The 23,969-nt window shown below is 44.3% G+C and overlaps 1 protein-coding gene across 3 annotated transcripts in view; it reads left to right on the forward strand.

The window, feature by feature from the left end:
* The window catches only part of SPAG1 (sperm associated antigen 1), a 94,849-nt gene that overhangs the window by 17,175 nt on the left and 53,705 nt on the right, over window positions 1–23,969 (forward strand). For 2 of the 3 annotated variants that reach the window (XM_056522400.1, XM_056522402.1), the window contains exons 5-10: window positions 2,211–2,275; window positions 3,895–4,010; window positions 10,392–10,497; window positions 11,452–11,582; window positions 12,226–12,332; window positions 18,157–18,289. In XM_056522400.1, coding sequence (XP_056378375.1) covers window positions 2,211–2,275; window positions 3,895–4,010; window positions 10,392–10,497; window positions 11,452–11,582; window positions 12,226–12,332; window positions 18,157–18,289 — 658 coding nt within the window. The remainder of the gene's footprint in view (window positions 1–2,210; window positions 2,276–3,894; window positions 4,011–10,391; window positions 10,498–11,451; window positions 11,583–12,225; window positions 12,333–18,156; window positions 18,290–23,969) is intronic. The other variant, XM_056522401.1, reaches the window with a different exon arrangement.

The raw sequence follows: 23,969 nt of genomic DNA on the forward strand, positions 1-23,969 counted from the left end.
TAACCTTTCTTTTCTTATGATTGTTACATACATACTGTCAGGGTCCGGACTAGCGGCTGGTGCAGACACTGGAGGTGGATCCTCTGTGCCAGAGAGGCGATGACGCGAGCCGTACTGGGGAATCGGTTCTAAGCAGTTACTGGTGTTCACCAGAGCCCGCCGCAAAGCAGGATGGACTTGCTGCGGCAGTAACTACCAGGTCGTGTTCCCCAGTAGCGACTCGACCTCTCTGGCAGCTGAGACAGGCGCGGTACACAAGGACTAGACAGAGGCGAGGTCAGACGTAGCAGAAGGTCAGGGCAGGCAGCGAAGTTCGGGGCAACAGCAGAAGGTCAAGGTACACAGGCTTGGGACACACTTTAATGCTTTCTCAGGGCACAAGGCAACAAGATCCGGCAAGGACAGGAAGGGGAAGTGGGTTTTTATAGGTTAGGGAGTGATTGGGCCAGGCACCAATTAGTGGTGCACTGACCCTTTAAATTTAAGCAAGTCGGCGCGCACGCGCCCTAGGGAGCGGGGCCGCATGCGCCGGGAGGATGCAGACGGGGGCGAGAGGTGAGTGAGACGGGGCGCGATCCGAGGGCGGACACGAGCGCTCCGGGGAGGCAGCGGGACCCGGAGCGCCCGGCGTGACACATACATACATATATACCTTTTACATACATGTAGCTGGCATGGTGTTCAGTTTTTTAGTGTCGCTGGCAGCTGCTGAATCAGCAGGTGTCCATATACTGTGGGGTTTAGTCAGTTCCTATAGTGGGTGAGCAGGTTAAATATAAAGGCAATCTAAAGTAAGGGACACGTTTCCAGTGGTTATAGCTAATTGATCTTATAGGGCCAATGAAAAGTTCCCACTCCCCAGTGCTCTTTTACATATACAGTGATCTTACAATGGCCTCAACATACAATAGTTTCAACATACAATGGTCTTTTCTGGACCATTGTAACTTGAAACCAGACTCAACCTACAATGTACAGACAGTCCAGATCTGTGAAACGTGTCAATCGCTGGAAGATCCGACCAATCAGAATGGACATTTCACTGGTAAAACCCCTGTATTCCTAAAGTGCATGTACTGACTGGTGTCTGGTAGCGCCCCTTACAGTACAAGGAGGTATTACATGTTCTGTACTACTCCTTACCTGTACCAGGGTTACCTGCTCCTTTCGACCAGGTGAGGGCGGCTCCATTTTACTTTTTTGGGACATTGCGTGTACTGTACCGGACCCTGAAGAAGCTCCTGTCCTCTACATAGACCTGTGTTTCCCAACGAGGATGCCTCCAGCTGTTGCAAAACTACAACTCCCAGCATGGCCGGACAGCCAAAGGCTGTCCGGGCATGCTGGGAGTTGTAGTTTTGCAACAGCTGGAGCCCACCCTGGTAGGGTAACACTGAAATAGACAGTGATTTACAGCTCCCAGCAGATCGTTCTTACTTTTATATGTAAGGATTTGCTTTATTTGTATTATCTACTTATTTTTGTTTTAATCCTCACTTTTTCCTATTTTTGGATGACATTTTGGGGCTTCAGAACCAATTACCAGGTTTCCATAGAGTTATGGTCTCAACTAGAGATGAGCGAACTTACAGTAAATTCGATTCGTCACGAACTTCTCGGCTCGGCAGTTGATGACTTATCCTGCCTAAATTAGTTCAGCTTCCAGGTGCTCCGGTGGGCTGGAAAAGGTGGATACAGTCCTAGGAAAGAGTCTCCTAGGACTGTATCCACCTTTTCCAGCCCACGGGAGCACCTGAAATCTGAACTAATTTAGGCAGGATAAGTCATCAACTGCCGAGCCGAGAAGTTTGTGACGAATCGAATTTACTGTAAGTTCGCTCATCTCTAGTCTCAACATACAATATTAATTGGTTCCAGGACGACCATTGTAACTTGAGGGAGATATATATTTGCTGTTTTACAATGATTTTGTGCAAATCACGACAAAACCACAGTAGGAATCAGCAAAGAAAGTATATATCAATTTTGGGTAGCCATAGGAGCCAAGGGCCCTGGATGGGCATACTATAGTCCACCACTAGGTATAGCTGTATCTATCCTTTCAGAGCCTAAGAAAAGGGTTAAAATGAATGTAAAGTAAAGCATACCTTTTCTATGATTCCCACAGCTCTTGGTTAGATTGCACCATTTATTGAGGAAATTCCCAATCGGTCTAATACTGTTTTACAGTTGTCTTAATTTCTTTTCAGCAGAAAGGAAAAGAATATCAATCGGCCGGCTCTAAGGTTCCTAGAGACTACAGAGACTGGGATAGGTGAGAAGCCATGCTGATCTGTGTTATTTCATGTACAGAGTCAGAGGAGAATACCAGGATTTGCTATTTTTTTCCTTTAACAGTCCTCCTAATAAAAAAATACATTGATGGGGAAAAAATGAAAGTGGAGATGCAAAACACTTTGTATAAAAAAAATGCTTTATTGTTTATATGTAACAATATATACGAAGTGTGTCATTTTGTAAAGTTTTCAGACCCTTTTCACTTTTATAATGTTGCCCCCTTGTGGTAAAATAACTTAAAAAAATTAAAAAGTTTATCTCAATCTGCACTCGATACCTCATAATGACAAAATATTACAAACCTTTGCTAATCTATGGAAAGGATAAAAGGAAAATATTGCATTGGTTATTCAGACCCTTTACTCAGGACCTAGTTCAATTCCCTTTGGCAGCGATTCCAGCCTCCAGTCTTCTTAGGGATGAGGTGACAAGGTTTGCACTCCTGGATTTGGAGGTTTTCTGCCATTCTTCCCTGCAGATCCTCTCAAGCTCTGTCCGTTTGGATGGGACCATTGGTGGAAGCCATTTTCAGGTCTCTCCAGAGATGTTCCATTGGGTTCATATTCGGGCTCTGTCTGGGTCACTCAAGGACATTCAGGCTTGTCTCTAGGCCTTTTTTGTGTTATATTGGATGTGTGCTTAGGGTCATTGGGGGAGATTTATCAAAACCTGTTTAGAGGAAAAGTTGACCAGTTACCCATAGCAACCAATTATTTAATTTTTAAAAAGGCCTCTGAAAAAGGCAAAAAAAAAAAGCCAATTGGTTGATATGGGCAACAGGTCAACTTTCTCTGCACAGATTTTGTTAAATCTTCCACATGGTCTTGTTAGAAGGTTAATCTTCAGCCCAGTGTGAGGTCTAGAGCGCTCTGGGTCAGGTTTGTTTTAATATATTTGTACTTTACTCCATTCAGCTTTCCCTCAACCCTGACCAGTCACCCTGTCCCAGCTACTGAAAAACACCTGCACATAATGTGGTTCTGTAGGAATGGCACTGGGCAGGTGATGAGCAGTGTCTGGTTTCTCCAGACATGAGGTGAGAGCTCTGCCAGACCCCATTACACACATACTGCTCTTTCCCATAGAGCTACAAGGCTTCCCTCCTACACAATTGGTATGGCCCCTTCCAGGTCTTTTAACTGTAAGCCTGAAGAAGGGCTTTTGGAAGCTGAAACTCTGCAGTCATTTTTGGAAATGTTATTTTATGCCACTAGAATGACAAGAAAATTAAAAGGTCAAAAGAAACAAAGCTGATTTCTTCAAAAAACTGCACCACATTTGTCTGCAGGTTGTGTGTGGTTTTGCAGATCAGATCCATTGAAGTGAACGGAGCCCAGTTGTAATACTATGCACAACCTGAGAACAGGTGTGGTGCTGTTTTTCAAATAAATTAGCTCTGTTTTGCTATTGCTGGATAATACCTACAAGAGAATTTGAAAAACTACAAGCTACTTGCCAACTTCTCTCTATAGAATGTGAATATTTTGGGTGTACCACAATAGCCTGGCACCCACTTAAAAGTGACCTTGAAGTTGTGCTGCCTGTTATAGTACTGTTGTTTATCTACAGCTATATAAACAATCATTTTCATTTTAGACTTGATATTGAAAAGGAACTATCAGAAATTGATAAAAGTAAAGACAACGTTGAACAGTCAAAGACTGTTATAAACACGACCGCTTCGAAAATAAAGAAGAACGTTGCTACAAAGGGTAACTTTTTTTCATAAGTGCAGTCTATATGTTTTGATAATGTTTCTCTTCAATACATATAATATTCTCCTTTCTCGGTCGGCTCCATTGGGGGACACAGAGACCGTGGTATATCTTGCTGACACTAGGCATACAAAAAGAAAGTTGGCCCCTCCTGGCAGGATATACCCCGCCTACTGATCCTGAGCTAACAGTTTTAGCTTAGTGTCAGTAGGAGGCAGACACATTTCTGGAGTTCCCCAGAACTCAGCCTGACGTGACGCAGGTGACAAATAGCTGGCTGAAGACGTCTAAAGTGAGCATGTGCTGGTCACTGGGTGAGTATATTTCCCCCCCCTCCCCTTCTTCTTCCTTCCTTACTTTATGGGGCCCCTTATACCTGGGGCCCCATGGGGATTTTTCATTTTTATTTATAGGGGGAGGGATACGGGCTCCAGTCTTTTTTTATTGCAGTGTCGGGACTCCAGGGACCGCGGGGCAGCTCTCCTCCCCTCCCCTTGGCCATCCCAGACAATGCTTACTCACTTTTATTCTGCTCTGGTGCGCCGAACACAGCGCCTGTTAGCTGGGCTGCGATCGCGCAGTGGGCAGGAAATTAATTGAGGCTGCGGCCTGGTCCGGCACTTAACTCTGTCCACTCTTCGCATCAGGCGTGCTGGCGGGGCTCCCGTTCTCCTCCTTCTGCCGGCCAATAGTCTATCAGCTCGCACACCAGGGGTCACTGATTCTCCCATCAGCTCGGTGTGTGTGCTTTGGGGGGTCAGCTTCTGTACTCCTCCCTCTTCTCTTCCAATGGGGTCCATCTGGGTGTGAAGTCCACCCCCCCCCCCCCGGTCAGTGCAGCCTGCTTCTCTCCTTCCTGCTTTGCGGCCATTTCACCTCAGCGGCTGCCTGCATCTTCATTTCTGGAAACAGGACAGCTACAGCTGCAGAACACAGGTCCTGGGTGAGATTGCTCCAATTTATTTGCTGACTGCTTCCTTACTAGCACTTATGTCTGACCCCAGACCCGAACCTCCCCCCAGACAGGTAACCACAGATTTAGTCACCTACTACTGTTGCGTGGGCTGTAAGACCAAAATGCTCGGTGGTTCCACCCTATCCACCTGTTCCGCCTGCTCCACCACGTGCACCATCCCTCCTGTGTCTGTCTCTCAAGATGTCCCCCTGGACCCCACGGTGTCTGCCCCTCCCCTAGAGTGGGTTTCTTCCCTTTCTCAGTCGATCTCCGACCTGGCTAGGCTCTCCAGATCAGTGGCATCCGCTTTGGAGCGGTCTTCCCAGCGCACAACCCCCAGGGAGTCCCGCTCAGTCTCTCATGACCCCCACTTCCAGCGCTCTCACAAGCGTCCTAAAGTGATTTTGTCAGGCTCTTCTCCAGAGTTGCCTACTCGAGATAGACATTCTTCCCGTATATCTCGCTCCTCTTCCCCAGCTCATCGGCAATGCCCCCTTTCTAGGGGCCGCTCCCCCGGTGACCATCCCAGGTCCCCTACTCCTTGTTCTAGGTCTAACACACCTCAGTCTAAGTCTACCACCGCACACTCCCACTCTCCAGGGAAAGTAGCGTATGACGGGTCGGAATCCACCTCGGCTCATGGTGGAAAGCTTGGTGTCAGCCATCAGGGACACATTTCATCTGGAGGACCCAAGAACTTCGGATCGTGATCCGGAAGTTTATTTTCGGCGCTCTCCCAAAGCTTTCAGTTCTCATGCTGAATTTGATGCCTTGTTAGACATGGCTTGGAAGCATCCAGACAAACAATTCCAGGGAACCAAGATGATTCAAGCTCAGTTTCCCTTTCCTCCTGATTTGGTTTCCAAGTGGAAGGCGCCACCTGCAGTTGATCCTCCAGTTTCTCATCTGTCCAAATATACTACCCTGCTTCTGGTGGATGCAGCATTCCTTAAGGATCTTGCGGACAAGGAGATAGAGAACTTGGCGAAATATGCCTTTGAAGCGGTAGGTTTGTCTTAGCTACCCACCTTTCGCATCCGCTTGGGTGGCCAAGGCAGTTTCAGTTTGGGCTTCTCAGCTACGGCAGGGCATCCTGTCAGGTGCACCTCAGGAGGGCTCGGCGGATCTTGCTCCCCAACTTTCTCAGGCCGGAGACTTCCTCTGTTCAGCGGCCTTGGAGTCAGCCTGCTGCACGGCTTTTGCCTCGGGTAATTTGGTTGCGATTCTTCGCTCCATGTGGCTGAAGGCATGGGAGGCAGATGCTGCTTCGAAGAAATATTTAACTGAGTTACCTTTCTACAGGTTTTTGGCTTTTTGGGAAATACCTAGATGAAATTATTTCAGAAGATACTGGGGGTAAAAGTTCTCTGTGGCGGCTTCCTTTTGGCCCTTTCAGTCCTTTGCATCGGGTCGCCCTCCCAAGCAGGCACACTTCCAATCTCAGAAGGCACCTTCTTTCAAGGCACGTCCTTCCTGGAAGTCAGACAACCGTTCTTGTGGTTTCGCGACCAAGTCCATTAACCGTAAGCCTCCCTCCTCCTGAAGGGATGCCCCCACGCGTTTCCTCTTCTTGGGTGGAAGGGAGTCTGTCACTGTCACTTTTCCGGGACGTTTGGCTAAGCCAGGTTCAGGACTCCTGGGACCGGGACGTGATATCCGATTGTTACTGGATAGAGTTCGCATCCCTTTCCCCTGGGATCGTTTCTTCTGATCCCGCCCTCCTCGTTTCCCTTCTTTGGTGGCGGCCTTTCAGGTCGCTTTAAGTACCCTCCTCACTCAGGGAGTGATTGTGCCAGTTCCTTCAGGGGAGCGTTTTTTTGGGGTTCGACTCGAATCTTTGTCCTCCGAAGAAAGAGGGCTTTGCCCATCCCATTCTGAACCTCAAGTTCCTCAACTGCCATTTGCGGCTACGTCATTTCCGTATGGAGTCCCTCCGCTCCGTGGTGGCGTCCATGGATCAGGGTGAGTTCCTTTCTTCAGTGGATATCCGGGATGCCTATCTGCACATCCCCATTTTCCCCACCCATCAGCGTTTCCTCCGCTTCGCTGTCCCTGCGGGGGTCACCTTCAGTTTGTGGCTTTTCCTTTTTGGCCTAGCTACAGCTTCCAGGGTTTTCACCAAAGTCATGGCGGCAGTGATTGCCACCCTTCAGGCCTGTGGGATCTTGGTCCTCCCTTACCTGGACGATCGTTTGATCAAAGATCCGTCCTGGTCCCAAAACTTGGAGAGCCTTCATCTCACAGAACAGACTCTGTCCGCCTTCGGTTGGGTGATCAACCAGGAAAAGTCCAACCTGTCTCCCTCCCAGTCTCTTGTCTTTCTGGGTCTCCTTTTAAGACATGGCAGTCACCCGTGTTTGTCTTCTGTTGGACAAGTGGCTCTCCCTGCAGGATGGTGTCAATCGCCTATAGCTCCCTTCTCGCTTGTTGCGATTCGCTTCTGCATGGAGGTACTGGGCCCGATGGTGGCGGCCATGGATGTGGCCCCTTTTTCCCAGTTTTGCTATCGCCCTCTCCAGTTGGACATCTTTGCCCGGTGGGATGAGTCACAGTCTACTCTGGATCGCCGGATTCTTCTGCCCCCCCCCCTCCTCCGTTTGTCTGTCTCTACGACTCTTGGGCGGTCGTTTCTTCCCCTCCACTGGCAGGTCATCAAGACCGATGCGAGTCTCCAGGGCTAGGGAGGTGTGTTTCAGGACCTGACTGTCCAGGGTCGCTGGTCCCCTCAGGAGACGCTCCTTCCCATCTATCTTCTGGCACTCCTTGCCATCTTTCTTTGCCTCCTCGACTGGGAGATTCTCCTACAGGGTCGTCCGGTTTGTGTCCAATCGGACAACGCCACGGCTGTGGCATATATCAGTTGCCAGGTGTGGCAGGTGCAGTCGCTCGGCTATGGAGGAGGTCTCCGCGATCCACGTTCCGGGTGTGGAGAATTGGGAAGCGGTCTTTCTCAGCCGCTCCTCAGCGGTCCAGGGGAGTGGTCTCTCCATCCGGAGACGTTTGTGCAGATCTGCGATCTTTGGGGGATCCCGGACGTAGAGCTCTTTGCGTCTTGCCACAACAGACAAGTTCCTTGCTTTGTCGCAAAGTTGCGAGGGCCTCTGGCTCTAACAGTCGACGCACTTGTCATCCCATGGTCGTCCTTCCGTCTTCCTTACCGATTTCCACCCCTCCCTCTCCTGCCCAGGGTTCTGAGGAAACTCAAGGTGGAGGGCATTCCAGCCATTTTGGTGGCTCCAGACTGGCCCAGGCATGCCTGGTACGGCGATGCAATTTGGCTGGTTGCTGACGTACCACTGTGTCTTCCAGTCCGCCCTGATCTGCTGTCCTAGAGTCCTCTCTGCCACCCCTGTTCACTGTCTCTGCATTTGACTGTGTGGCGTTTGAAACTGCGGTTTTGAGAGCTCCGGGGTGATTCGCACCATGCTTCGGGCTCTGAAGCCTTCCTCCGCTAGGATTTACCACCGCACTTGGCGGGCTTATTTCTGGTGGTGAGGCTCAGTCAGTCTCCCCGGTCGTTTTCTCCTTTCCGCGGCTTCTTGCCTTTTTGCAATCCGGTCTGGATCAGCGCTTGGCACTCAAGGTCAAGTGTCAGCGCTTTCTAGTCTGTTTCAGAGGCCATTGGCTTCCAATTCTCATGTCCGCACCTTCCTGCAGGGCGTGGCACATGCGGCTCAGCCTTTCAGGTCACCCACTTCTCCTTGGGATCTCAACCTGGTGCTTGACGCTTTGAGGGAGGCTCCATTATAACCTCCCCAGGACACCTCTCTTCGCATCCTTTTGTGGAAGGTCACCTTCCTCATCGAGATTTACCTCCATTAGGAGGGTCTCCGAACTGGCGGCTCTCTTGTCGCTCTCCCTTCTTGGTCCTTCATCAGGACAAGGTGTTTTTTTTGGCTGCCTCAGGCTCCTCCCAATCCTAAGGAGCATTCCCTACATAGTCTGGACGTTGTTCGAGTGGTCCAGATCTATCTTGCCGTCACCTCCCCCTTTCGACAGGGTGATTCCTCCTTTGTGATTCCGGAGGGTGGTCCAAGGCTCTTCCGGATGTACTATTTCGCGGTAGATCTGTTCTGCCATCTCTGAATCGTACCATTATAAAGGGAAGGTCCCACCTTTTCGGGTGACTGCTCATTCCACGCGGTCCGTTGGGGCTTCTTGGGCACCCCGCAATAGGGCTTCAGCCTTGCAAGTTTGTAAGGCGGCCACCTGGTTGTCCTTGTACGCTTTCACTAAATTCTACCAGGTGCACACCTTTTTGTTTCAGCTGACACTTGTTTGGGTCGCAAAGTGTTGCAGGCGGCAGAGGCTCAGTATTCTGCCTTAGTCTGAGTTGGGTATTTTTCCCACCCCGGGGACTGCTTTGGTATGTCCCACGGTCTCTGTGTCCCCCAACGGAGCCGACTGAGAAAAATAGATATTTTTTATGCTTACCTATCCATTGGTGGACACAGCACCCACCCATTGTGTTTGCTATATTTCGGTTTTCTGTCCGGGGGTTGTTTCCGGTTCCTTTTTTGGTCTGGTTCCCTCGGACACCTGCTGGTTTCTTTCTCTGGTCCTCTCCTACTGCTTTGGGACTAAACTGATTAGCTGAGGGTCAGTACGGGGTATATCCTGCCAGGAGGGGCCAACTTTCTTTTTGTATGCCTAGGGGCAGCCCCCTAGTGGCAGCAGCAAGATATACCACGGTCTGGTAAGCATGAAAAATGCTTTTTTGTTTTTTTAAATGTGAACAATATCTATTATTTTATAAGGCTGCTCTTACACACTGCTCTCCTCCTCCTAAAGCTGTTGTGCCATAAATGAACAGTCCATATCTGTTGGGACATGGGGAACGTTAAATCCCAGATTTCATGTAAAGCTGTCATCAGTGGCACTGCACTAACCTGTTTGTACAGGTATGTAGTGCGGGTGACACTGATGATAACCATATTCATCTGTCCCCGTTCCATGGTCCCATTATCTTCCTCCATACTTCCATTCTGGAGCTGGCTTGGGCTCTGGTGGAGCTTCCTGAAGTCACCGCTGCTGCTTCTCTGCTGGTCCCCACAGGTTTGGGGAAACAGCAGTGGTGACGTCAGGAAGCTCTGCCCTTGCCCCAAGCCCACAACCAGAACGGTAGATAGTAGGGCAAGGGACCACAAAACTGGGTAAGTATGGTTATCATCAGTGTCACTCACACTACACACCTGTACCAACAGGTTAGTGCGGTGACACTGATGACAGTTTTCCTTTTTAATTTATTCCTAAATTTCCAGGAAGAATAACAGAAAAACACAGATTTCTGAGAAAAAAATACTCCAATGTTTTATGTGGTGTGCAAATATGCTGTGTGCCAGATCATCTTTTACATTTGGTCTTTTGCATCATTTGTTGATTGAAGATGCTCAACTTAATGTTATCCTGAAAATATCTACTAGGTATCAGCTTAGAGCAAAAAAGATCCCTTGCAGAACGTGAAAAGGACAAAGGGAATGAAGCATTCAGATCTGGGGACTTTGAGGAGGCAATATTGTATTATAGTCGGTGAGTTAGATTATATATAATTTTGTATTTTATTTTTTTTCTGTCGGCATAGCTGTATGAGGGCTTTTTTAAAATTTTTTATAGGTTGCCTTGTCATTTTCGGTGATACGGTTTAAAGCGTACCTGTCACAGTGGAAAAAAATGTTACTCAGTACCTAATCCTGATCATGTACATATTTTTGTGTCTAGGACCTATATATCCCTAACAAATAGAATTTATATGTAGCTCACTTGCTTTGTGTTCTTGCCTTCTGGAGGGGGCATGCCCATCTCTCTCCCTCACTGTAGATGACTTATCTGGGAGCAGCCTGGCAGTCTGCAAATCACTGCACAGTAGTTTTTATGCATACATTTTCTATCTGTTCCTAGTAAAGCTGGATGATAATTAACATAGCTGTCACTATATGCGTGTCTTTCAGCTTTCACAGGAGTCAGAGAAAGCTTTGGCTGTTCCAAAGGGTAGGGGATAAGTTATACATTGCGGGGGGGGGGGGGGCGCGAGTGCTGGGACCCCCACAATCTCCTGAATGGGGCCCTGGCAGTCTGCTGGAAGAGGGCGTGCCAACCCCCGCCCGACATGCCCCCTCCATGTACCCCATAGAGATACATGGAGGGGTGTGTTTGCCACGGCCTCCTGCGTGGGTCAGAACGGCTGTTTTCGACAGACGGCCAGGGCCCCATTCAGGAGATCGCGGCAGGTCCCAGCGCTCTGAGCCCCCACGATCGATAACTTATCCCCTATCCTTTGGGTAGGGTATACATTTTTTTTCAGTGCACTGCTCCTTTAAATAGCTGGGATCACAAATGTCTGGCTGTCATTTGTCACCAGGCTCCTGTTGGGATTGTGTGGGCACAGCTTCTGACATATCAAATACATGTATGTCATCTAAAGTCACTTATCGTTCAATAAGGACTTAGTAGTCTTGTATAAAATGTGTATTTTCTTTATTCCAGGAGTATATCTGTATTACCCACAGCAGTTGCATATAACAACAGAGCCCAGACAGAGATTAAACTAAAGAACTGGCAGAATGCTCTGAAGGACTGTGACCATGCATTGGATTTGGAGCCAGAGAATGTGAAGGGTAAGATAGGCATTTAGATATAGTGAAAAAATAGAAAAAATCTCAGCTCACCTGGGACTTGCACTGCTGCCTCCAGATATATAGAAAATAGTAGAAAAGCCAGCAAGTGGAAGTAAAAAATAAGTCTTTATTCAGAAATCTTCTTAAAAACCTTGAGCGGTGGCAGACAAACAACTGACATATCAAAATGTAAAAATTGCACAAAAAGATGGGGGTCCCAAGCAGAGCTGAAGCGTTTTCGATCTATTGATCCTTACTCATAGGGCTATGAGTAAGGATCAATAGATCGGAAACGCGTCAGCTCTGCGTGGGACCCCATCTTTTTGTGCAATATTTACATTTTGATATGTCCGTTGTTTGTCTGCCACCGCTCAAGGTTTTTAAGATTTCTGAATAAAGACTTATTTTTTACTTCCACTTGCTGGCTTTTCTACTATTTTTCTATTAAGATATAGTGTTTGCAATTATATTTTATTGCAGTGAATCTGTTCGATGTTCTCCTGAACCAGATCAATGCTCTTTTTAAGGACAGTTTCAGACAATAATGTAATGCGGACATCTATTTAGCACTGGTCTAATGAATTGACCTATTGGTAAAAACTCTTTTTAGCCTAAGCTCTAAATAAGTATTCTATTATTCCAGCTCTTCTGCGGCGTGCTGTGGTCAACAAAAACCTGAGTAATTTTCAGGCTGCATCCAGTGATCTGCAGACTATCCTGCTTCATGAACCAGAAAATCCAATAGCAAAGGTATGGATTCCTAGATGTATACAAGTCCTCATTTAATGATCATATGATGGGAATGACCTGTTTATAACCTTAGTACAGGGTGGGCCATTTATATGGATACACCTTAATAAAATGGGAATGGTTGGTGATATTAACTTCCTGTTTGTGAAGTAAAAATGAACAAAAAGAGGTGCGCTCCTAGTGAAATATTGCGGGGTAATCAGTAAGATGAATGTAAAATATTGCACCTTACCATATGGTGTTGCACTGAGTGCAACACCTTCGATGACATATAGACTCTATGAGCCAATGAAGGTAGCAGCCTCCGCGTCCCTTTTCCCGTGACTCTGTGGACCGGTAAGAAAATGAGGAAAGGAGAAAAGATATGGAACCTCCGGATGGCGCCTTCCTTGGAAATTGAAAAAACTTGCCAGAGCGTTAAAAAGGCAAATTTTTATTTCTTAAAAAGCACCATTTTAAGAAATAAAAATTTGCCTTTTTAACGCTCTGGCAAGTTTTTTCAATTTCCAAGGAAGGCGCCATCCGGAGGTTCCATATCTTTTATCCTTTCCTCAACTTCCTGTTTGGGGCACATTAGTATATGTGAGGGGGGGGGAGCTTTCAAGATGAGTGGTGACCATGGCTGCCATTTTGAATCCAACTTTTGTTTTCTCAATAGGAAGAGGGTCATGTGACACATCAAACTTATTGGGAATTTCACAAGAAAAACAATGATGTGCTTGGTTTTAACATAACTTTATTCTTTCACAAGTTATTTACAAGTTTCTGACCACTTATAAAATGTGTTCTATGTGCTGCCCATTGTGTTGGATTGTCAATGCAACCCTCTTCTCCCACTCTTCACACACTGATAGCAACACAGCAGGAGAAATGCTAGGACAGGCTTCCAGTATCCGTAGTTTCAGGTGCTGCACATCTCGTATCTTCACAGAATAGACAATTGCCTTCAGATGACCCCAAAGATAAGTCTAAGGGGGTCAGATCAGGAGACCTTGGGGGCCATTCAACTGGCCCACGATGACCAATCCACTTTCCAGGAATTTGTTCATCTAGGAATGCTCGGACCTGACACCCATAATGTGGTGATGCACCATCTTGCTGGAAAAACTCAGATCAGTGCATAAAGAGGGAAACACATTATCATGTAGCAATTTCACATATCCAGTGGCCTTGATGTTTCCATTGATGAAGAATGGCCCCACTATCTTTGTACCCCATATACCACACCATACCATCAATTTTTGTGTTCCAACAGTCTTGGAGGGATCTATGCAATGTGGGTTAGTGTCAGACCAATAGCGGTGGTTTTGTTTGATAACTTCACCATTCACATAAAAGTTTGCCTCATCACTGAACAAAATCTTCTGCGTAAACTGAGGGTCCTGTTCCAATTTTAGTTTTGCCCATTCTGCAGCACCTGAAACTATGGATACTGGAAGCCTGTGCTAGCATTTCTCCTGCGGTGTATATAGTAGTATATAGCAGTGTATACGGATACTGGAAGCCTGTGCTAGCATTTCTCCTGCGGTGTTGCTATCAGTGTGAAGAGTGGGAGAAGAGGGTTGCATTGACAATCTAACACAATGGGCAGCACATTGAACACATTTTATAAGTGGTCAGAACTTGTAAATAACTCATGAAAGAATAAAGTTACGTTTAAACCAAGCACATAGTTGTTTTTCTTGTGAAATTCCCCAAAAGTTTGATGTCACATGACCCTCTTCCTATTGAAAAAACAAAATTTGGATTCAAAATGGCAGACTTCAAAATGGCCGCCATGGTCACCACCCATCTTGAAAAGTTTCCCCCCTCACATATACTAATGTGCCACAAACAGGAAGTTAATTTCACCAACCATTCCCATTTTATTAAGGTGTATCCATATAAATGGCCCCCCCTGTAAAAAAGAAACAGACAAATGCACAGCTATGTGCTGTTATCACCAATAGCAACAATAATTGTAACACTGGAATGGTGTGCTCACCTTTAGGTGTTGTACAACACTGTGCCTTACAACACAGCCATGGTGTAATCAGAGGGGTGCAGCCAGCATTAGTCCCATCTCCAAACTTAGACACGGTAATCAGACATCAAAAAGTGCTTTTTATCCAGAAGAAAAAAAGATGCATCAATGGCACTCTCCTGTTAGATGTAATGATAAAGATAAAGTTACTGATGATGGACACTTAAGATAATAAACAATATGAATTTATTCACCACACAATCAAAAAGTACAACGGACAACGCGTTTCGAGGGTCTCGCTGCTCGAAATGCATTGTACTCTTTGATTGTGTGGTAAATAAAACCATATTGTTTATTATCTTAAGTGTCCGTCATCAGTTACCTTTATCATTATCATTACATCTACCAGGAGAGTGCCATTGATGCATCCTTTTTTTCTTATGGAGAAGAAGCACTTTCTGATGTTTATAACCTTCAAACCTCTGTGGTAATAAGATTCCTAAATATGGCGAAAACTAGATATTTCTCGGTCGCTCTTCATTGGGGGACACCTAACTGATGGTATATGCTCTTGCCACTAGGAGGCGCTGACACTAGGAAAAAAAAGTTGGCTCCTCCCTGGCAGAATATACCCGTAATCAGTTTTAGCTAGTGTCAGCTAGGAGGCAGACACAGGTCTGGGTGCTCCCCAGACCTGATCTTTTTATTATTTTCTAGTAAGGGCTGTTTAGTTAGATTCTTTACTGTTGTGCATTGTTTTTTTTTGGCTTAGGGGTATTCCAGGAATTTTTTTTATTTGACTATATTATGAACTACACTAACTTTACAGCCCCTGTAGCATAGTGTCTGTACCTGTGTCTGACGATTTTCTCACAATTTTTCTGTGGTTTTTCACTCCAATATTTATTTTTACCAGCGTACAAAATTACTGTTGTCTCTGATTTTTTCCAGGTTGCAATGCGGCCGAGACCTGACATCACTAGTCAGCTGATGACAGGGAGCCTGTCTGCTTCAATGGGTGGAGGGATCAATCTCCAACTAATGCAACAGCTGTAGGCACCCTGATTGAAAACCACACTGATTTGAATGGATGCAGCTCATTTAAGTTTCAATGGGTGGGGTGGCTTATGTGTGGTAGGTAGAAAGATGGAATTGTGGGATTTGTAGTCAAAAAGAGAAAAGTCAAACAGGAAATACTAGTTCAGAAAAAGCTAGCCACAGTGTTAAGGTAATCTCACAACATAGCAATTTAGCTCCAAGACAAGCGCAGATCCTTCCTAAGCATGTCCATTACTGTCTGCCAGGTATATACTAAAATCACCTTATGGTGGAGAAGCCCTTTAAGTTTTCCTTTTGAATAACATCATTAGCATCTTTGTAATATGTCCTTTATATATCTATCTCATATAAAATATATAATATTTTTTTGGGGACTGTGAGAAATTCTGACTCCTAGTCACTCTCCTGCAGAACCCTATGATATAGTCAGTATTCAAACTCATGATGACAGTTGACTTAGTCAACAGCTTCATGTTGATGGTTTCCAATTTATAATAACAAAAAAATATATATTTTTCTGCGTTACATAGAGTAGAAATTGAGAAGTGAAAAGAGCAAATAGATGTGTTACATAGAGTCTTATACAACAGTCTGGGGGGTGAGGGTGAGGGTCTGGGGGGGGGTGAGGATTAGCAAAGATGCATTCCAGGCTTAAACACTGAGCAAGCTTGACCCTGCCTCCTTGACACTTGGCTGAGAAATAAAAAGATTTTATAAGTTTGGCAACCTCAATCAGCTCCAGGAAAAGTACCTTTTGCCTTTTATACCCTAACAGCTATCCAATAGTGTCTGCAGCTCTAAGCAGAAAATACAGCTGACAGATTCCCTTTAACCCCTTAATGACCAAGCCCATTTTCACCTTAAGGACCAGGCCAATTTTATTTTTGTGTTTTTTGTTTTTTCCTCCTCGCCTTCTAAAATCCATAACTCTTTTATATTTCCATCTACAGACCCATATAAGGACTTGTTTTTGGCGTGACCAATTCTACTTTGTAAAGAAACCTCTCATTTTGCCATTAAATGTACGGCGAACCCCCCAAAAAATTTTTTAGGGAGGAAATTTAAATGAAAACCAAAATTTTGCACATTTTGGAGGGGTTCGTTTTCACACTGTACAATTTATGGTAAAAATGACGTGTTCTTTATTCTGTTGGTCAATACGATTAAAATCATACACATGGCTAGATACTTTTATATTTTTGTACCGCTTAAAAAAAATCTAAAACTTTTTGTACAAAATCAGTAATCTAAAATCGCCCTATTTTGACCACTTATAACTTTTTAATTTTTCCGTATATAGGGCGGTATGAGGGCTCATTTTTTGCGCTGTCATCTGTACTTTTTTTAGATACTACATTTGCATATATAAAAGTTTTAGATCATTTTTATAAATTTTTTTGAATAAAATGTGACAAAAAAGCAGCATTTTTGCAGTGCTTCTCTTCCTATCAAAATGACAGACTACACAGCAGAACCTGATGGATCACATGTAAATCAATCCAGTGAATGGTTCAATATCCAACAGAAAAACACAGAGCACAAAAACATGGAGCAGAAATATCTGACATCTATGACTCTTGTTTTGTCTGGCAGGGGTATACGTTAAGGAAATCCCTGACATAAACATATAAACATCCACCGTATAGCTGTGTGTGTATGTATGTGTGTGTGTGTGTGTGTAGATATATATAGATATATATAGATATATATAGATATATATATATATATATATATATATATATATATATATATATATATATATATATATATATATATATATATATATATTAGTGTGTGTGTGTATATATATATATATATATATATTTTTTTTTTTTTTTTTTTTTTCCTTTACACCATCCTGCTCTATGGAATGGCACAGAAGTCTGCTTTATTCCATCCAACAGACAACCGCCAACCCTGCTAGAAATCCTCCAAACTGGGAACAGCACTTTTCTAGCCTCCGTTGCATGATTGAGCTCTATGGGTACATTTGCTGTATGCACAGGTAGATTTCTTTATGTGTACAGCAAACTGGTACAATTGACGCGGTAATGAGTTTTAGTGATGGTCTATGATCAAAGAGTGAGCCCAAAATGCATTAGACTTCTGTTATTTCTGCTCCATGTTTAGATGTATCCTGTTTTTGGGATGCAACATATACATTTTTTTTTTTATTTTTTTATTTGGAATCTTATACATGGATATTGCTTCGCTTAGGCTACATTTACAATGCCTATGTGCTCCGACCTGGTTTCTTCTTGTGCTTGGATCCAGAGAAGCGTAACACATGATGAGCTGACTACATTTTTTGCTAATAGAAGTCCGTGGTTAGTCTATTTATGGTGACATCCATCTTGCACGGTGCTGTGATTCTATTACAAATGTAAAGCACCAAACAGATGTGACCAGGATTTTACACCCTTCTGGTCCCCTAGATTACCTTAATAGGGACATTGGGGGAGATTTATCAAAACCGGTCTAGAGGAAAAGTTGCCCAGTTGCCTATAGCAACCAATCAGATCGCTTCTTTCATTTTGCAGAGGCCTTGTTAAAAATGAAAGACGCAAGCTGATTGGTTGCAATGGGCAACTGGGTAACTTTTCCTGTGGATAGGTTTTGATAAATCTCCCCCTGTTATTCTTTAGAACTTTCAATGTTTGGTGCCACATGGTTATGCAGACTAATAAAGTTAATGTTTGCAAAAAGTTATACGGAAAGAAGTTTTATTGGGCAAACCCTTAATAATGTATTCATTATTGTATGAGATCGTGCTATTTCTTTACTCCGGTTTTTGCTCCCTAGAAAGTTTTGTGTGAAGTGGAAGAACTACAACAAAAAGAGAAAGCTGAGAAGTCAAAGAAAGGTAGACGAATCGTCATTCAGGACATTGAGGGCTCAGATGAAGAACATCAAGACACATCTGTGAAAGAGAAAGGTAACCTCCATAATTCTGCCTCTAGTGTCATCAGTGTTAGTGCCCCCAGTTTGCATCCATTGCCTTCATGTAGGTGATGTTAGGATGCCGCGGGTAATTATTGGGGTTAATTTACTATTCCCAATAAAGTATTAAATGCTGTTGGGTTTCTTAAATATGGCAATAAGAGAAAATACAAAGAATGCACTCACACGGTTTCATGCCAAAAAGGTGTAGGTTTATTCCAAGCAATACATGGAGATCAAAGATTCGGGTCGGGGAAGGAGAGAAAACATGAGCTCAGCCGAGCTTGTGGAACGACGGTCCCGTTTCGCGGGTTCTCCGCTTAAGGGGCGTGACCAAGTGGAGAACCCGCGAAACGGGACCGTCGTTCCATTAGCTCGGCTGAGCTCATGCTTTCTCTCCTTCCCCGACCCGAATCTTTGATCTCAGTGTACTGCTTGGAATAAACCTACACCTTTTTGGCATGAAACCAGGTGAGTGCGTTCTTTGTATTTTTTCTTATTGTCATATCGGATGCATCATTTTCCCACATGAACGCACCCCCAACACAGCCACATCACCCGTCCACACGCATCCACCTGTCTCCACCTCAGCACCGCGGGAGCATTCCCCTTACCACAGTGCCGGTTGCTTTTCTCTGTTATCCTTTCTTAAATATGGAACACCTTTTTTCTTCTTTTTTTTTTTGCATAGTGATAACCTATTCTTCTTTCTGTGTAAGGCTATATTCACACTACTATCAGAGGTTCAGTTTGGAGCCTCTATCGGCAGCTCCATCGCATTTGATGAGAAGTGCATAGCATGCAGCACTATTCTTCCTGTCAATATGATAGACAGCACAGTGGAACCCTATGGTCCTGTACAACACCCCCTTCATAAATATTCACAGCTCTGCCTAAAAGCACTTAGCTGATACATGCGGAGAGAGCTCCAGCAAAGCCAGCCCATACCACTGCGAAACTCCCGTAAGCAGCAAGCTGAACTGCTTCAATTTTAATCTGTTGAAGACAGCCATAAATGTTTAGGAAGGGGTACATGGCCAAGCAGGCATAAGAATGCACCATGGGGCTGTGAATGCCCGAGTGCACCAAAGGTGTTCATTTTCACATTTGAAGTTTCACCTTAGCTCGGGAATGGTGCCACGTATCACAAAAAGGTAAATCTGTTCTAATCAGGAAAGCATAACAACAAGTTGAGGAAAATATCCTGCACTCACTGTACTGAGCGCCCACGGATGTTCTGGGAGCTGGTCCACCGTTACCGTCCAAATAGTTTTCAGTCCAGTACTTTGCGGTGAGTGCAGGATATTTTCCTCAACTTGTTGTTATGCTTTTCTGAAGTCTATACTACTTATGCTTCCTAGCACCACCGCCGGATTAAGATTGATTGGCATCTCCACCTACCTTAGCGTGGATCCTGGATTGTGCCGTGACTCTGTTTAGGGGAATTGGTAGTGTTCGTCTCTACCTTGCACATACATACTGTTCTAATCAGGGTCACCCTCTCTATAAGCCTGTACCAGCAGGTTAGTGCAGGTGATGCTGGTGTAAGATTCACTTCAACAAACTTCTGACATCGTGACATGTTAGAAGTTTCGATCGGTGGGGAGTCTGGGTGCTGAGAGCCGCACTAATCGCTAATACAAGAAGTCTGTGCATCTGAACACCCATGGATCAAGACTTCTCATATATTAAAATGTTACATTATCTTAAAGAGTACCTGTCATATTTCACAAAAAAAGCTATGTTATTCAGTACCTAATGGTAAACATGTACATATATGTACATGCCCCTAGATTTCTCTCAGAAATACCTTCTATCTGTTGCTCACTTGGTTTTTCATCCTGTGCTTTGGGGGGTGTCCTTACTCTGCATAACTCCTCTTCCTCCCTTTCTTTTTTTTTTTTATTTTCTTTTTTTTAATTTTATTTAAGTACACAAATTACAAAACACAATGATATTCTGTATCACAATAGTTAGATCCCCCCCCCCCTTGCAACCTCCCCGATTCCAACCCATCCACCCTCCAGCACTCCTCTTCCTCCCTGAGTCTGCTGTGAGAAGAGGAGACAGAGGAGTGCTGGTACTACCCTCACTTTCTCAGCTTTGTCCCTGACTGTACTTTAGCTGGGACCAAGATGATGCTGCAGCTGGACAGGATTATTTTCTGAGACCTAGTGGTCTTTTTTTATTTTTATTTTATAAGCCATGATTTCTATAAAACGGAGATAACATTTTCTTACAAGTATATTAGAAAGGTTAATGTTTTGCCAAGATGTACAAGGTATAAAACATTTTTGAATAGGACTGCCTATTTCATCAAGTTAAATGTTTCATTGACGCCTCCCCGCTCCCCTCCCCCCCCTCCTTTTTTACAAAACTGTGTCTATGGGCAATCTATAATACATACATTTGCATAGGTTTTTAATATCTGTTGTTTTTAGTGGGTCCCATGAGCCCATCTATCAGATATACTCTAGTACCTTCTATACAAGTGCAAACTATTTATGTATTTTTTTCTTTTGTCGCTCAGTGGATGGAAAGTTATTTTTGATGGACAATGGATTTCATCTATAACATCTTGCGTGCACATGTAATTGCCACTTGCAGAGTGAGATTAGTGCCGAGTCTTCTAAGCTTCATCTGTCACGTGAGGCTTTAATGGCATCCGTATAACTAGTGACAGCACCATAATCGTGACCTCGGTTAGTCTCCTAGTACGGCTTAGCTTCAGTGTTAATATTGTGGCCCCAGTCAGACTGGCTTCTAGATAATCATCACAATGTTACTATTGGCCTAACAGATATTTTTCCCTCTGATATATTTGTCTAAGATGGAAACAAAGAAAATTGCCTTCATCATTGCAAAATCTATACCTGTTTGTTTCTTATGACAGGATTTTCCATGGCCGTTGCTGTTTACAAGCTAAGGCTCTTGTGATAAATTGAATTGGATCAGATAGTTTGATTTAGTCTGATCATTTTATACCTAATGACTATTACTAAAGGTGGCGATACACATTTGGCAAAACTTTACCGAACCTGCCAATTTCAACAACATTACCTGGGGGTCTGTCAGTGGCTTATCCCTTTTCCCATTAAAGCAAGCAAGCATGTGCAGCAGAAATAACTATTGGCCATCAGTTATTTAATACATACTTGTGACTTTAGATACTTCATAGTTGCATAAATAAAAAACCTAGGTTGTCTACTAGATTGATTTAGAAAAAGGAAAAACAAACCAAAATACCTTTTTTGCCTTTTTATAGATTTTTTTTTTCTGAATCTGTGTCCCAAGAAATTGAATCAGTTATAGGAGAAGTATCATGGAAAAACATATCCCCCTATCCAAAGTATAGGGGATAAGATTTAGATTGCGGGGAGTCGGAACGCTAAGGCCCCTTGCGATCTCCTGTTTAGAGCCCCGGGTCTCCTTCACAGTGGTGTGTCACGACCCCCCCGCCCGAAGCAAAGGCTGCCACGCCCCCTGCATATAACTGTATGGGAGAGCCAATCGGCAATCTTCAGCTCTCCCATAAAGCTATATAGAGGGGGCATGGCGGACCCCACTTCAGGCAAGGGTCGTGACACGCCACTGTGAAGGAGAGCCGGGGCTCCAAACAGAAGATCGCGGGGGAGCCCCCAACACTTGGACCCCCGCAATCTAAAACTTATCCCTTATTCTTTGGATAGTGGATACATTTTTTTCCCATGATACTTGTCCTTTTAACTTAATAATTCTGTTATTTTGGAAAGACATGGAGGCCATCTTTTAACGGGGTAACCCTAAGATTATAATTATTGCCTATCCAAAAAATAGGTGATTAGTATTTGATCAATGAGTGTCCAATCGTTGGGACCCCCACTAATCACAAGGATGAAGGTCTGTTCTCCTGTAAGTAAATGCAGTTCAGTGCTGTACGTTATGTCATAGCGAGTACATAGAGCCGTACACCTCGAGCATGCATGCTGTTGCTGAAAGTGTGTTTTTGTGAATGGCCGAGAACCCATCAGTCGGACCCCCACCCATGAAAAGTTTAGCTGACATCTATGTCTAGGCTCCGTTTCGGTAGTATATTCACAATATAGTAACCTAGTAACCTAGTTCATAAGGTTGAAAAAAGACCAGAGTCCATCCAGTAACCCTATAACCCTAATGAGTCCCACAATCCGTTCCTGTTAAAAACTAAGCGGGATGGTGTATTGCACAACAGATGCAAACGGATCCTGACTGATCCCTCTAGTTTTCCTCTTGTGTCAGCGGGAAAAAAAGGTGTTTTTGTTTTTATTTTTTAAACTTTGCTGGTAAATTTCTTTAGGTTTACTGGGGGAGATTCATCAAGACCTGTGCTGAGAAATAGTTGACCAGTTGCCCATAACAACCAATCAAATGGCTTGTTTTATTGTTCAGAGGCCTTGTCAAAAATTAAAGAAGCGATCTGATTGGTTGCTATGGGAAACAGGTCAACTTGCTCAGGTTTTGACGAATTTTCCCCGCTATGTTTATGAATATCCTTGTAGAGGGATGGCACAGCAAAATATAACGTATCTTCAGATGATACCAGACTAAAGTGAGTTACAGAAAAGAGGACCGTGCACTGGTTACTCATGGATTGGGATAGTGTGGAGGTTTAGGCTGAGAAGAGGCAAATGTTAAATGTACTGATCAATGTAATGTTATGCACATGGGAAGAGAAGACCATGCCAATGTTATTTACTAAACTGGGTCAGATTGACATGGGAAAAGACATTAAGAGGGCATAGATGCCCACGACAAGGATATAAATCTACCACTGTATGAATCCCCAGTCAGACCACACATAAAATACTGTGTACAGTACTGGGCATCAGTGTACAAGAAAGATATAGTGGAGCTGGAGAGGGTTCAGTGGAATGGGTGGACTACAGTAGTACCTGGAGAGGTTATCTAAATAATGGTTCTTTAGTTTAGAAAAAAGACCCAGGCATGTATTTATAATAAGGGGACACCCTCTCGGTCTTGAGGAAAGAAGGTTTCTACTCCTACATAAAATGGAACTATGAAAGGTCGTGTTCACACCACGTTTTTGCAATACAGTAGTCCCTCAAGTTACAATATTAATCGGTTCTAGGACGACCATTGTATGTTGAAACCATTGTATGTTGAGACCAGAACTCTATGGAAACCTGGTAATTGGTTCTGAAGCCCCAAAATGTCATCCGAAAAAAAAAGAAAAAGTGAGGATTAAAGAAAAATAAGTAGATAGCTAATATAGATAAAGCAAGTCCTTACATATAAAAGTAAGAAAGATCTGCATGAAGCTGTAATCACTGTCTATGTCAGTGTTTCCCAACCAGGGTGCCTTCAGCTATTGCAAAACTACAACTCCCAGCATGCCCGGACAGCCGTTGGCTGTCCGGGCATGCTGGGAGTTGTAGTTTTGCAACAGCTGGAGACACCCTGGTTGGGAAACAATGGTTTATGTAGAGGACAGGAACTTCTTCAGGGTCCTGTACAGAACACACAATGTACCAAATGGAGCCGCCCTTACTTGGTGTCCAAAGGAGCAGCTAACCCTGGCACAGGTAAGGAGTAGTACAGAACTTGTAGTTCCTCCCTGTACTGTGGGGGCGCTACCAGACACCAGTCAGTGCATGCACTTCAGTAATACAGGTGATTTACCAGTAAAATGCCCATTC

The sequence above is a fragment of the Hyla sarda genome, chromosome 5 (genome assembly GCF_029499605.1).
Source record: "Hyla sarda isolate aHylSar1 chromosome 5, aHylSar1.hap1, whole genome shotgun sequence".
NCBI classification, from domain to species: Eukaryota; Metazoa; Chordata; class Amphibia; order Anura; family Hylidae; genus Hyla; species Hyla sarda.